The sequence below is a fragment of the Haliotis rufescens genome, unplaced genomic scaffold (genome assembly GCF_023055435.1).
Source record: "Haliotis rufescens isolate VD_foot unplaced genomic scaffold, xgHalRufe1.0.p SCAF_5, whole genome shotgun sequence".
In the NCBI taxonomy this organism is placed as follows: Eukaryota; Metazoa; Mollusca; class Gastropoda; order Lepetellida; family Haliotidae; genus Haliotis; species Haliotis rufescens.
This window is the reverse complement of record NW_025964223.1, coordinates 10,248,036-10,262,037: the sequence shown is the minus strand read 5'-3', so window position 1 is coordinate 10,262,037 and position 14,002 is coordinate 10,248,036. Positions and strand designations below refer to the sequence as shown.

Here is a 14,002-nt window from a genome sequence, read left to right as displayed (position 1 = left end):
TATACTGTATGATTCCTCATATCCAGATGTGCTTTAGATTGCATCTGAAATATATAAAATATATGGGGAAATTTATGTGAACCATTACGCAAATAATTGAAATTTAGGTATGCCCGTTTGCGCTAAGACGGTACCCGGTCGCAAAAATGGCCATGAGAGGGGCACGAGTCGCTATTCGGCTTGTCCCGGAATACCACGAGTTGGTCACGAATGGATAGCCGGATGACAAGGGCGACGCCATGTTAGTTTGTAAACATTGAAAGTAGTCCCTACTTGACCATTGATATTTGCATCTCTATCTATATGACCCCAACGGATATCGTTTTTATCCGTTGGCTTTATCCTGTCGAGAAACCTACCCATCATATAATAATGCAGTATTCAGGATACCTGTGCCATTTTGCTGAGAGTTGTGCCGAGCCTTGGTAATGGTTTCTGAGTTGTTCAGCCGCCATTGGAATCTGTGCTTTAACCCTTAGAGTGAGTGAGTGAGTTTGGTTTAACGCCGCTTTTAACATTATTTCAGTTATATCGCGGCGTGTCAGCTTAATGTGGGAGGAAAGCCCGAAGTGATGCAGGTCTCAGACGTTTTACCACTTCGGTGAAACCCACGAGCACGGGTATGGTGCTGACAAACCTAGAAACATAATCGGGGCGAACCGGGATTCGAACCCACAATCATAGGTTTCTGGCGTGTCCAGGGGACGCAACTCTGCACAGCGAATCGCGGCGCCTTAGACGACTGGGCCACCCGTGCCCCCTAGCCCTTAGAGCTTGCCCCTGTGTGGTATGGAAATATGCGCAATATAAAAGGCCTATCTATATCATTATTTTGAAAAAAGCAAAAAAAGCAATAATCAATGTCGTTTGGTATGTTTTAGAAAAAGGAAACGGACGCTGAACGGAGCTTTCCGCCATGCTTGATAGCGTTTTTTTCCAAAGCAGTCCTGTGTGTACTATTCAGAATATTCAATATTCTACATATGTACATGTGTAGAATGTTGAATAGTATGTATAGTACACACAGGACACACAGTAGAATAGGTCTTCAGCAACCCATGCTGACGTAAACAGCGACTATGCTTGTCGTAAGAGGCGGCAGACGGGATCGGATGGTCAGGTTCGCTGACTTGATTGATGCATGTCATCGTATCCCAATTTCGTGGATCGATGCTCATGATGTGAATCACTGGATTGTTTGGTCCAGACGGGAGTGTTTACAAACCGCCGTCATATACCTTGAATATTGGTGAGTGCGGCTTTAAATAACAAACAAACAAACAAACATATCTACATAACTGCACAGTCGATCCAGTGCTGCGTGACTCAGAAACTGCACTCGGCTGGTATAGGGGATTGAGGTGCAAAAATTAATAAATGCATATTATAGTAATATCCTGACTGATATGTTTCCAGTTGACATTACGTATTAATATTCCATACACATTTCTCCCTATATGACTAGTACTGTTTGGGATAACACATTCAAGTCATGGCAATAATTATTTAAAAACATAATTTCGCTCACGTACCGTATATCCAGAGGTTTAATTACGTATTCATGCTTTCACACTGTTACCATGGCAATAAGGTGAGGTTAATTGATGTAAGTATATAAATAAATTATTTCAGCGGATTTGGATATTTTAGGAAACTAAACAAATGTAGAGTTTAAAAGAAGCCAGGTATTCTGACAAATAAAGGTTTATAATGGAAAGAGAGACAAGACTGGCCTCAAACCTTATCAAACGTTATGAGAATGTATTATTGAACACTTATGTTGTTTCACGCCGCAGTCAACCATATTACAATAATCTCACGGTCATACTGTATTAAGTCACATGAAGGGCACGGGACCCGTGAAGATTCCGGGGTGGAATAGATCTTCAGCAACCCATGCTTGTCGTAAAAGGCGACTAACGGGATCGGGTGGTCAGGCTCGCTGACTTGGTTGATGCATGTCATCGTATCCCAATTGCGTGGATAGATGCTCATGATATCAATCACGGGATTGTCTGGTCCAGACTCGATTATTTACAGACCGCCGTCATATAGCTGGAATATTGCTGAGTGCGGCGTTAAACAACAAACAAACCAACCAAACAAGGGCACGGGAGCTCATTCGTCCAAAGCGTCACAATTAGTTTTGCTGAATCACATCTTTTAGGCATGACAGAATCCCGTCATCGTGTGTTAGAATTCCAGACGGGCTCTGATAATGTTTCTAGGTTTGTCAGCACCATACCAGTTCTTATGGGTTTCACCGAAGTGGTAAACGTCTATGACTTGCATCACTTCGGGCTTTCATCCCACTTCAAGCTGACACGCCGTGATTAAACTGGAATACTGTTCACAGCGGCGTTTAACCAAGCTCACTTATATGCTCACATCGAAGCAATACATTTTTATCCGAAATGTATTCTGAATTGTTTAATTCTAAAAGCAGCATTTAAAATGCATCAGGACTTGTTTATACATTGTACCATGCAGATAGGGAGCTAATTCGAGCTACGAATGGTGAAATGAGAATGTTTACACTGTGAAACGAAATTTAGAATATTCACACTGTGAAGAGTATGCCAAATCGTTAACACGTGCAAAATTAATGGCTCTATATACATTCTGGCACCATATTATTATTATTATTATTATTATTATTATTATTATTATTATTATTATTATGATGTCGCGTGAGTCCCACGCATTTATCACCTATGTCACGCTCACACGCAAGGTTGGGAAATTCTCACGCATCCATATAAAATGTCGAAACATTGCAGAATACATGCTCTCTAAGGCCATTATAATGGTCTTAAAATCATTCAAAACAGTTTTCGCCGGGGGGCCTGCCCCCTCTGCGGTCACCCCCAACCCCCACCCACCCTGGACCCAGCGGGGCTTGCAGCCCCTGCATCCTGGCTTCTCACTCATTTAGACATCCAGGGGGTGACAGCTATGTTTGATGTTTGTCTGGAGATGTGTTGTGAACTGTCATGAGCTGCTGTGAGACACGTGTCATTAGCTGTTAGTTCATTCATTTGGAACACATAAGAGTCAACATAAGACACATGCAACTGTGACACAAGCAAAGACACACGTATACGACTTTGTAAACAAGAGCAGGGGTCACTGCATGGCTGGGTTAAGAATCGTGTCATAGGACATGCATCTGCTTCCCGCTCGGATATCTTTGTCTCGGTACATTCGTCACCACTCGCCCCTTTCCGTAACCTGCAAGAAGACTCGTCCCCCTTTCGATGAATGTTATGTGCGAAAATGCGACAAACCAATCAGAATGCGCGTATGATTTCAAGTTCTTCGTCAAAGAATCCCTCTGAAATATTTTTTGATTTTATATATGGCTTGCATCTAAAAATATACCCAAGGTACAGTTAAATGTGTTCAATCATACTGTATAATTCCGCATGTCCCGATGTACTTTAAATTGCATCTGAAATATATATTATATATGGGGAAAGATATGTGAACCATAACGCAACGAGTTGACAAATGAATTGTTTTAGGTATGCCCGTTTGAGCTAAGACGGAACCCGGTCGCAAAAATGGCCATGTGAGGGGCACGAGTCGCTATTCGGCTTGTCCCGGAATAACACGAGTTGGTCACGAATGTGTCTCGGTAATATCTCTATCCAAGTCTAGAGGTTGGGGAGGCTTTTATTTTGATACAGGAAGTGTTATATCTTCATGATATCAACACATTCGTATTAAGATGTATTTGGGCTTTTAATTCGGTCCTTTTCACATCACGTCTAAGTACTCACGGGGCACGGGTGGCCCATCGCTGAGGCGCCGCGATTCGCTGTGCAGAGTTGCGTCCCTTGGGCACGCCAGGAACCTATGATTGTGGGTTCGAATCCCGGTTCGCCCCGATTATGTTTCTAGGTTTGTCAGCACCATACCCGTGCTCGTGGGTTTCACCGAAGTGGTAAACGTCTGAGTCCTGCATCACTTCAGGATTTCCTCCCACATTAAGCTGACACGCCGCGATATAACAGGAATACTGTTAAAAGCGGCGTTAAACCCAACTCACTCACTCAGTACTCACTGTTCAGCAATATCATTTTATACAATATAGTTAGACAGTGTCTATATTAGCTTCAACCACGGCTGTACAAATGTAGGTACAGAATAGATTATATAGATATATCAACTTAGTAAACACAGCATGCAATAACCAGCATAGCAAGATGTGCCGACAGCCGGGTTTATGTCCACTGCATGTAACACCGATATATTAATAGAACACGTTCAATGTGTTACCCTATATCAACGGCCTCGACCAAGCATGCGAGGCAAAGAACACGATACGACATGAATACACACCTCTATTATTCCCGTGTCAAGTTCAATTTCGCTCAGCGTCAAAATGATTGACTGCTACATATGTGAGTTAAAACAGAAACCATATGGTTTTAATGGTCTCTGGTTAAAATTCCCTTTTTCTCCAAACGTTAGTGTTATGAATCCGGGGATTGAACTATCTTTGCTTTTCAAATCCTGTTGAAAAAATGAACACTTGCCCGGTCATGCGTTCAATGACAGTCAGCCTTGGCGCAAACAAAAAAGCACGACGATTTAACCGAGTTTAAGAAGTCGTTCAGCGGTTCCTCGCGGTCCGATCAATACCTCCCGTTAATCCAAGACCCTAGGTCAAGGCGACCTTATGCTGCCAAAATGGCGGCACGAGAGCGCGGAGTCTGCACACGACTGGCGATTTTGAGTGAGAGAGAGGTCAGGAGTGGGTACTGGTTAAAGTGATCAGTTGGATCTGATGCACAGCCATTGTGGGAGGGACAGTGTGTATGAATACACATATTCTACAGCGCAACATGGGTGAGTCGATACTATTTTCCCCATTCACTACCACAGGGCTTAACCGTGCATGGCCGAGTGTGTTTTAGCTATAGCTGTAGGAAAGGGGCTTCTGCCCTAGTGCTACTGACTGTTTGTGTTGCCTCCGCGCCAAACGTACCTTTACCGCGTTTTCGACCTACTTTATATCATCTATTTTATCATATTTCATAACACGTGGTTATCAGTCGAATATTTTACAGGTTCATAAGTTTGTTAGAACGGTGGAAAGATGTTGGTGAGAGGCGTGGGAGGGTTATGAACTGACTGCGTCGGCGATATAGCGAGTCTTGATTCAGCTGTGAAGGTCTGTCGTAAATAGAAAATTTCGCATTTAAATTCAACTAACTTACCGCCTATGACACGCTTTACGCTGTGTCTAGAATAAACCATGTTTGAAATTTGTTTTTGATTCTTTATTTATCCACCCGCGAATATTCTTCTCTTGTTTTCCTTTTTCTTATATTCGCCACATATAATATACGCATGAATATGTTGATTTGATTATGAACCATGAATCAAAATAGTGTTGTTTAATAATGTTTCCCCATTTTACACGAATAGCTGTCACCTACAGTCAGTTGACTGATGATGATGCCATTTTATGCATAACAAATGCATCAGAGCTCCGGGATCTCGTCATCCCACTTTTTCACCAGCTTTTTTTAAGGAGAAGCTCATATTAATTAAACGTCCTGAAAAGATAGTTGTAACTGTTGTATATATGCGTATTAACATTTAAGTCACATAGACCCAGTATGATTTTAATATTGTGTGTCTATAAACATTCACGTGTATGAACTTTGGACGGTTATGGGTGTCGACAATGAACAGTACAAAACACGAGTGAATCGAGCGACAATTAGACCAGACGGGATTGTGGACAATATGTTTTGGTATCAAATGCACAATAGCGGGAGTATACGATCCTAGACGAAATAAAGGAGTCCGTATGGCTACGGATATATATGTAGTATAGTTCAACTTGCGTGGCGTAGAAACCGTAACATGTAGGGCTGTCGTATTCACCTTATTCGTGTCAGGGCTTAGGCCAGTCAAACTGCATGTGTTCAAAACGTGTGATACTTTTTAGTTTTTTGTATATAAACACTGATGATATACTGACCTTAAAATACTGTACTTATAGGCGTATCCCAAAAGGAAGCCCCCACCCCCCCACCCCCCACCCCCAACGCGATAGGTTGTTGTATTGCTATCAGTGTCAACATTAAGGAAAGTGTGTATACATATCAACAAGGGATGTAAAATATTCCAAATTACATTCACTTTGTGGGAGTGTGTTGGCGTATTAGTGAGTGAGTTAAAATTTAACGTCGCACCGGCATTATTGCAGCCACATAGCGACTATTGGCGTATGAACCTTGATTTGAAATATAAATATTACAGCAAAAGCGCTGAAGCCTTATAAGGCATTTAACTTTGATTTTAATGGGGACACTCTTACTTATGTAGTGGTAGATATTTTACGTTTCATAAAATTTCAAGAAAACCACTGACATAAGTTGTGTGAGTATATCCAGTAGTATACCATGAAGGGAGGCCCGTGAAGATCCGCGGTAGAATAGGTCTTCAGCAACCCATGCTTGCCATAAAAGGCGACTATGCTTGTCGTAAGAGGCGACTAACGGGATCGGGTGGTCAGTCTCGCTGACTTGGTTGATGCATGTCATCGATCCCAATTGGGTGGATCGATGCTCTTGATGTCAATCACTGGATTTGTCTGATCCAGACATGGCTATTCACAGACCGCCTTCTAAAGGCTGGAATTTCGCTGGGTGCGGCGTTAAAGAACCAACAAACAAACAAACCAAATACAAATTGTAGGATGAACACAAATGACGACTGCCCGACACCGACGAACTAGTTTTATGCTATGGACGCATGTTTTGTTAAAGAGGCAAGCCTATGCGGGGAATATAAACACGATGTTGCAGGATAGTTAACTTTTCGCCACACGACACCGCAAGAAGCGACTGACTGGATCGGGGTGTCAGGCTCGCTGAGTTAGTTGATGCATGTCATCGTTTCCCAATTGCGTTGATCGATGTTCCTGATGGCAATCACTGGATTGTATGGTACAGACTCGATTATATGCAGACCGTCGTCATATAGCTGGACTTTTGCTGAGTGCGGCGTTAGATAACAAACAAACAAACAAACAAACAAACGTACCTGACCCACATTACGAATCATGATGCAATTGTGATTAATATAACCGGGAAAATTTCTGAAACTTTGGACTGTGTCGACAATGCCAAAGCGGCAGATGTTGGAAATGTGAAGTCAGCTAAAAGTGGGGAAAGCACTGGTTTAACGCTAAATATCAACCACCAGCGCGTCCTGTACGCTGTTGACTTGGCGGGACTTCTACTATACAGTGAACTACGGCTATAACGAACTGAAAGGGACTACTAATTTTAGTTCGTTATAACCGTAATTCGTTATAAGCATATATACAGCATAACTACAGCAAATAGTCGGGACTAAAAAGTTAGTTCGTTATATCCGTCAGTTCGTTATAAGCGTGTTCGTTATAACCGTAGTTTACTGTACTATAAAATAGAAATACAATGATGCTACGAGCACGTCTTTCCAAAAGGTTTTGTTTCCAGTGAAATATGGGCCCAGTCGTCTAAAGCGCCGCAATTCCCTATACAGAGTTGTGTCCCTTGTCCGTGCCAGAAACCTATGATCACACAGATTCACCCCGATTACGTTTCAGTATTTTTCAGCACGATACCCGTGCCCATGAATTTCGCCAAAGTGGAATAATTTTCAAAGATCTGCATCACTTCGGACTTTTCTCCCACATCAGGCTGACACGCCGTGGTTTTACTGATAAATAATGTTAGGGGGCATTTAGAGCAGACTCACTTCAATAAAGTTGGTCATCCAAAAACATACTATTATGTGAAGAGACACGTCAGTATTCACTCAATTAACAATGTTTGTAATTTGTAATGATAAGATAATAATTAGAAACGTGAAGATCCGGGGTAGAATAGCTCTTCAGCAACCCATGCTTGCCGTAAAAGACGACTATGTTTGTTGTAAGGGGCGACTAACGGGATCGGGTGGTCAGGCTTGGTGACTTGCTTAATGCATGTCATCGATCCAAATTACGCGGATTGGTGCTCATGATGTCAATCACTGGATTGTCTGGTCCATTCTCGATTATTTTCAGACCGCCGTCATATAGCTGGAATATCGCTGGGTGCGGCGTTAAGCAGACAAACAAACACACAAGATAATATATAGAGGTGCACATCGTGTGTTTTCTTAGGGAATGGTAATTCCCTTATGACTTATTTGGTCACGTGCTTCTTTATGTCTTCCATCCTATATTTATCATTCGATGGTTGACCTTAAATGAAATGTGTCATGGCTCCAAAGAAATGTCAAATGGTGGCCCCCTTACTTATGACCTGTTGTAGGGACCCCGTCTATCTGTAGACCACTAAACACTCCATGATTATTTAGCAGCCAACATAAGTCGCATTATGACTGAAAGGACGCGAGGCCGCAACAACGCTGTGCCATCATAATGATCATTATGTACAATCTGTCTCGCGTTTACATGGGCGAGTTGATTCAGTGTGACATTTATCAAGTTTCGTCAGTGCTTGCAACTAACTTTGAGTGGCGTGACCCAGTTAGAAGCAGAACGGGGGTGGGTAATTCCTGTCATTACCCCTACTTAAATAGACGTGGTGGGGGCGATTCTGGGGCACACACACCCCAACTCGGAATACTACACACTAGGAAAATTGCTTCCCAGGAGGAAGTTGTCCTGATACCAGCGGAGACACCTCGTCACATGGTTGTTTCTGCTTGCTTAGTGTACACTTCCGAAAACGTAGTTATTTCTACTCTGCTCTCGCAATAATACACAGCTACCAATCGGTCATGCTGATTATCACCGACCGCCGTTCAAGTGTCCATTGAATATCATGAATGTGTCATACCAAAATTCGAAGTGCACCGACACATTTCGATTGAAGGTTATTTTCCTAAGGTCTAGTCCATTCTATCCTGTATCGGCTAGTGTTGTTTTAGGAATCAGTAACAGCGATGCAGCTCGACTTTTCTTATCTTCCCGTTCATCACACTTAACACAAACTCAATCGAAATACTTTGGCGTACTTAAAGGTAAATAACTTGGGAACTGTAAACATTGTATTGTCTCTCTGTTTTAATTGTCAAATTAGACTTAATTAAAGCAAAAACAAATAATGATTGCCCCATGAACTGTTATTTTTCAACGCTCCATGTTTGATTAAGTGTTTGTTATATGCATATTGACTTGTAACGCAAACAAAATAGCACCTACACGATATATGGTCACACTAAGTTCTAGTACAGTAAACTACGGTTATAACGAACACGCTTATAACGAACTGACGGATATAACGAACTAACTTTTTAGTCCCGACTATTTGCTGTAGTTATGCTGTATATATGCTTATAACGAATTACGGTTATAACGAACTAAAATTAGTAGTCCCTTTGAGTTCGTTATAGCCGTAGTTCACTGTACTATGTAAAAGGAAAGGGATGTAACGAGGCCAACTCACCAAGTTCCTTCGAGGACGAATTCAACAATGTCCACTGTTAATACCCCTATAAAACTTACACTAGCCAATACAGAGGTCACGGGTGGCCCAGTCGTCTAAGGCGCCGCGATTCGCTGTACAGGGTTGCGTCCCTTGGGCACGCCAGGAACCTATGATTGTGGGTTCGAATCCCTATTCGCCCCGATTATGTTTCTAGGTTTGTCAGCACCATACCCGTGCTCGTGGGTTTCACCGAAGTGGTAAACGTCTAAGACCTGCATCACTTCGGGCTTTCCTCCCACATTAAGCTGACACGTCGCGATATAACTGGAATACTGTTAAAAGCGGCGTTAAACCCAACTCACTCACTCACTCACTCATATATGACATCAACTTCAGTGTGCAAATATACCTTCTATTGCTGGTTTATACGTGTATACAGCAATCACAAGTTATTGGAAACAAATACAAAAAATTAACAATGCCTTTTCGGCCCATGCGTATCGCTGAATATAACATGAAAATCAATAAAGTAGCTTTGTCCCAATGGATTTGGTACCAAGGTACAGAGAGTTAAATGGGCATAAAACACCACACTAAGTCCTGAGTAAAACATTAAACTAACCTAAAAACATGTCTGTCGCCCCATACTAAAACGTTGTGTGTGTATTGTATAATTGAACATTCTGTACCTGCGTTTTCAAAATAATAACGACAAAAGCATAAACATACGAAATCTCTGCTAAAAGCAGAGTCCGTTATACGATGCGACAATATTCTATACATATTGTTTATTGATGATACCAGGTGTTGTCAATAGATGTTAATTCAGGCGTGTATTTTAATAAGTGCTAGGTCTATATATATTTCTGTACGCAGACGCCAGATCAGCTGTTCAATGCCAATTGTTCTTCCAGAAGAATGATCTGGTAGTGTTCAGATGATTGCTCATTGTGCAGGCGTTGAGAGTAACTGCATTATCTAATGTGAGTCATGTTGCATAACACGTGTTCAGTGGAATAAGGGTCGGCCGTGTAGCTCAGTGGTTAAAGCGTTCGCTCATCATGCCGAAGACCTGGGTTCGATTCCCCACATGGATAAGTGTATGAAACCCATTTGTGGTGTCCCGCGCCGTGACATTGCCGGAAAATTGCTAAACATGGCGTGAAACCAATGGAACAGTATGCTAGAGTGGAGTCAACAAAATGCCAACCAGGTTATATCAAGAAGTATGGTTATATTCTTCGGTATCATCAGAACAATCATAACTCATCCCGATATGTTTATGATTGTTTTAGTAAACGTGTTCCTTTTGGAAGCTATGCTGAGCTGAAATGAGGCGTGATTAATTTCCCCGTTGTTGATGTTGTGGCCCACCTTCTACTACGAAAACGTTGGACCAATCACGTTGCGAACGTTGAAGTCTGTGGTCTCCGACGTCGCTTATACATTACTCCATGGTATTTCATCGCCAACGTGGACGTCTGTGGTCTCCGACGTCGCTTATACATTACTCCGTGGTATTTCATCGCCAACGTGGACGTCTGTGGTCTCCGACGTCGCTCATACATTACTCCGTGGTATTTCATCGCCAACGTGGACGTCTGTGGTCTCCGACGTCGCTCATACATTACTCCGTGGTATTTCATCGCCAACGTGGACGTCTGTGGTCTCCGACGTCGCTCATACATTACTCCGTGGTATTTCATCGCCAACGTGGACGTCTGTGGTCTCCGACGTCGCTCATACATTACTCCGTGGTATTTCATCGCCAACGTGGAAGTCTGTGGTCTCCGACGTCGCTCATACATTACTCCGTGGTATTTCATCGCCAACGTGGACGTCTGTGGTCTCCGACGTCGCTCATACATTACTCCGTGGTATTTCATCGCCAACGTGGACGTCTGTGGTCTCCGACGTCGCTCATACATTACTCCGTGGTATTTCATCGCCAACGTGGAAGTCTGTGGTCTCCGACGTCGCTCATACATTACTCCGTGGTATTTCATCGCCAACGTGGACGTCTGTGGTCTCCGACGTCGCTTATACATTACTCCGTGGTATTTCATTGCCAAGTTATAATCTATGTTCTCCGACACCGCGTATAACTTACTCGAGGGGGTTTCTGTTTAAACACAGTTTTGTGTTTTTAAACTATCCATCAGTAAATACATAGAGACATTTATTCTTTATTGTTATTGCCGTTACAGTGGACATATACTCACTCCCGAATAGTGATTAATAAACGTCCTACCTCCAATCAATATGTGCAATCTGTTACCTGGAATATATATATTTGTTATAGCCGGGCTGCTGCTCTGTTGGGGAAACAGGCTGTGTCATCGATAGATATGTGCACAGCGATAAACAACACTTGAATGACCCGAATCTGTTATCTTCCCGCAAACACATTGTCGAACATGGTTTCAGGCACATGGTATATTTCTTTCTGAACTACAAGATAACAATAAAGAAGAATATGTCATATTTGCAGCCAAACCAGTGCCTGCTTTACAAGCTTAAAAACACTTCTTTGAAAACCACATGATGACTGTTTGTGGTAAGTAATGATTGAACCATTATTACATGTTTCTATGACGCTAACTTGCGTTTCAATTGTTTGATGCTGTGAAAATCGGGAAATGCGTATGTAAATTAAACGTGTCAATATGTCAGTACAAGCTGAACTATATTTCTCAAATGTATTTTCATTTATATTATCTTACCCGACTTAAGTCAATTGAGCTATTGTCACGGCTGCTTGTCGAGCGACATGTGTTGGTGTCATCTGTGTCATCCGCAGTAACCGGAGAAGATATGCAGGAATACGTGTCAATGAATGCTGTCAACACATCTGCTATCCCAGTACTGAGATACCATGCCTCAGTTTTAATGGATACCCCACCCAGACACAGCGTATTGACTCCGAGCCGACCTCTCCTCGTTTGTTTATCCCCTAAATGCAGAGCGTCAGGCAGGGTAACAACAGGTACCATTTTTTTTACGTCTTCGTTATGGCGCGGCCTTGGATCGAACGTGCTCTGTCCATTAGCCCACTGAGGCGGACGTATTGAAATGACAAATATCAAAGATTGATTGAGACTCGATATGCCTTCATTCGTTGAACAGAGTGAGACAATTATATTCCGTTTGACAGTCAGCTGTGTGGGAGTATACGATGGAAGAGTGAGTGAGTGAGTATGGTTTTACGCCGCTTTTAGCAATATTCCAGCAACATCACGGCGGGGGACACCAGAAATGAGCTTCACACATTGTACCCATGTCGGGAATCGAACCCGGGTCTTCGGCGTGACGAGCGAACGCTTTAACCACTAGGCTACCCGACCGCCCCCGATGGAAGAGTGTATATGAACGAATGTCGATTATACTAAATGAGACGTCGGGAGAGGTAGGGAAGAGTGAGGACTGGCGATAACCACTCACGATTAGCGTCATGAATAGTCCTACATGGACCAACTTGTGGAGATTCTAGCATAGGTTTGGCTCCCAGTTCCATCCTCTCCTTCATAAACTAGACGGAAATACGGCTCGATAACAACTTATTCTATGTTGAGAGGAGTCCTGTATCTGGACGAGTGTACATCAGCCATCTTCGATTCCCCGATCGCCATCGAGGAAGTAATGGCGATTCTGGCAAGTGTGGGTTCGAATCCCGGACGGGACTGAACCCCCCAAAAGTACGAGAATCTGTAGTGTTATCCCAAATATAACATTTGTTACATGTAATTATTTTGTCGGACACTATTTATGGTCTACAAAAACGAAATAACGTGTTGGATGAGTATTGTAAGGAATATAATTTAGTAAACTTGGACAAATCTAAAACGATTGCCTTCAGACTTGGATGCACGGCTTCTAACCACGTAAAATGGTATTTTCAGGGTGCCATATTAAGCATTTATCCTTATATTAATACCTAGGAATAATATGATCACTAATGTCATCTCGGAAAAACACTTTGACAGTTCTTTTCTATAATTCAAAAAGATTATGTTTGGTATCTTAAAATCCCTTTCCAACGTTGAAACCTCTCCAATATGATGTATGCCTGTTCTTCTATATAGTGCTGAAATGTGGGGATCAAATTGTAATAGTAACTCTGGAATCGAAAAAGTGCAGATGCTAGCGGGTAAATATTTCCTTGGTGTAAAATTATCCACACCCAACCACATTGTCCGTGGTGGATGTGGAAGGTATCCCATAAATGTATCTGCATATAAACGTATTACAACAATACTGGTATAAGCTCTTGTAAAAGTCAACTTGTTTTCCCAAAAAATATTACAACTTACTGTTATTGGATGTTTGCCATGGAAAAAATCATTGGGTTTCAAAGTTGAAATTGTTATATAAAATTGCATTTGGTTTTGCCTGGGAAGACCAGTCTATTGGCAGTATACATTCCTTTGTCTCGGAGTTTATGGCACGACCACTATATGAATGAACAGGATTGGCATGTCTCCCTATCTGTAGGCTCTAAAACGTTTTCGTACTCTTTATTCAAACATATATTTGGTGTTGAACCATACATTGGT

General features: G+C 42.2%; 1 protein-coding gene across 2 annotated transcripts in view; it reads left to right on the top strand.

Annotated features, from left to right (window-relative positions):
• Positions 1-4,612: 4,612 nt before the first annotated feature.
• LOC124150645 (feline leukemia virus subgroup C receptor-related protein 2-like) overlaps positions 4,613-14,002 on the top strand; it is a 29,624-nt gene continuing 20,234 nt past the window's right edge. Inside the window, exon 1 of one of the 2 annotated variants that reach the window (XM_046522607.2) lies at positions 4,613-4,854. In XM_046522607.2, the coding sequence (XP_046378563.2) occupies positions 4,824-4,854 (31 nt within the window). In that variant the 5' untranslated portion in view covers positions 4,613-4,823. Of the gene's footprint in view, positions 4,855-11,851; positions 12,007-14,002 lie in introns of those variants that run through there. The other variant, XM_046522608.2, reaches the window with a different exon arrangement.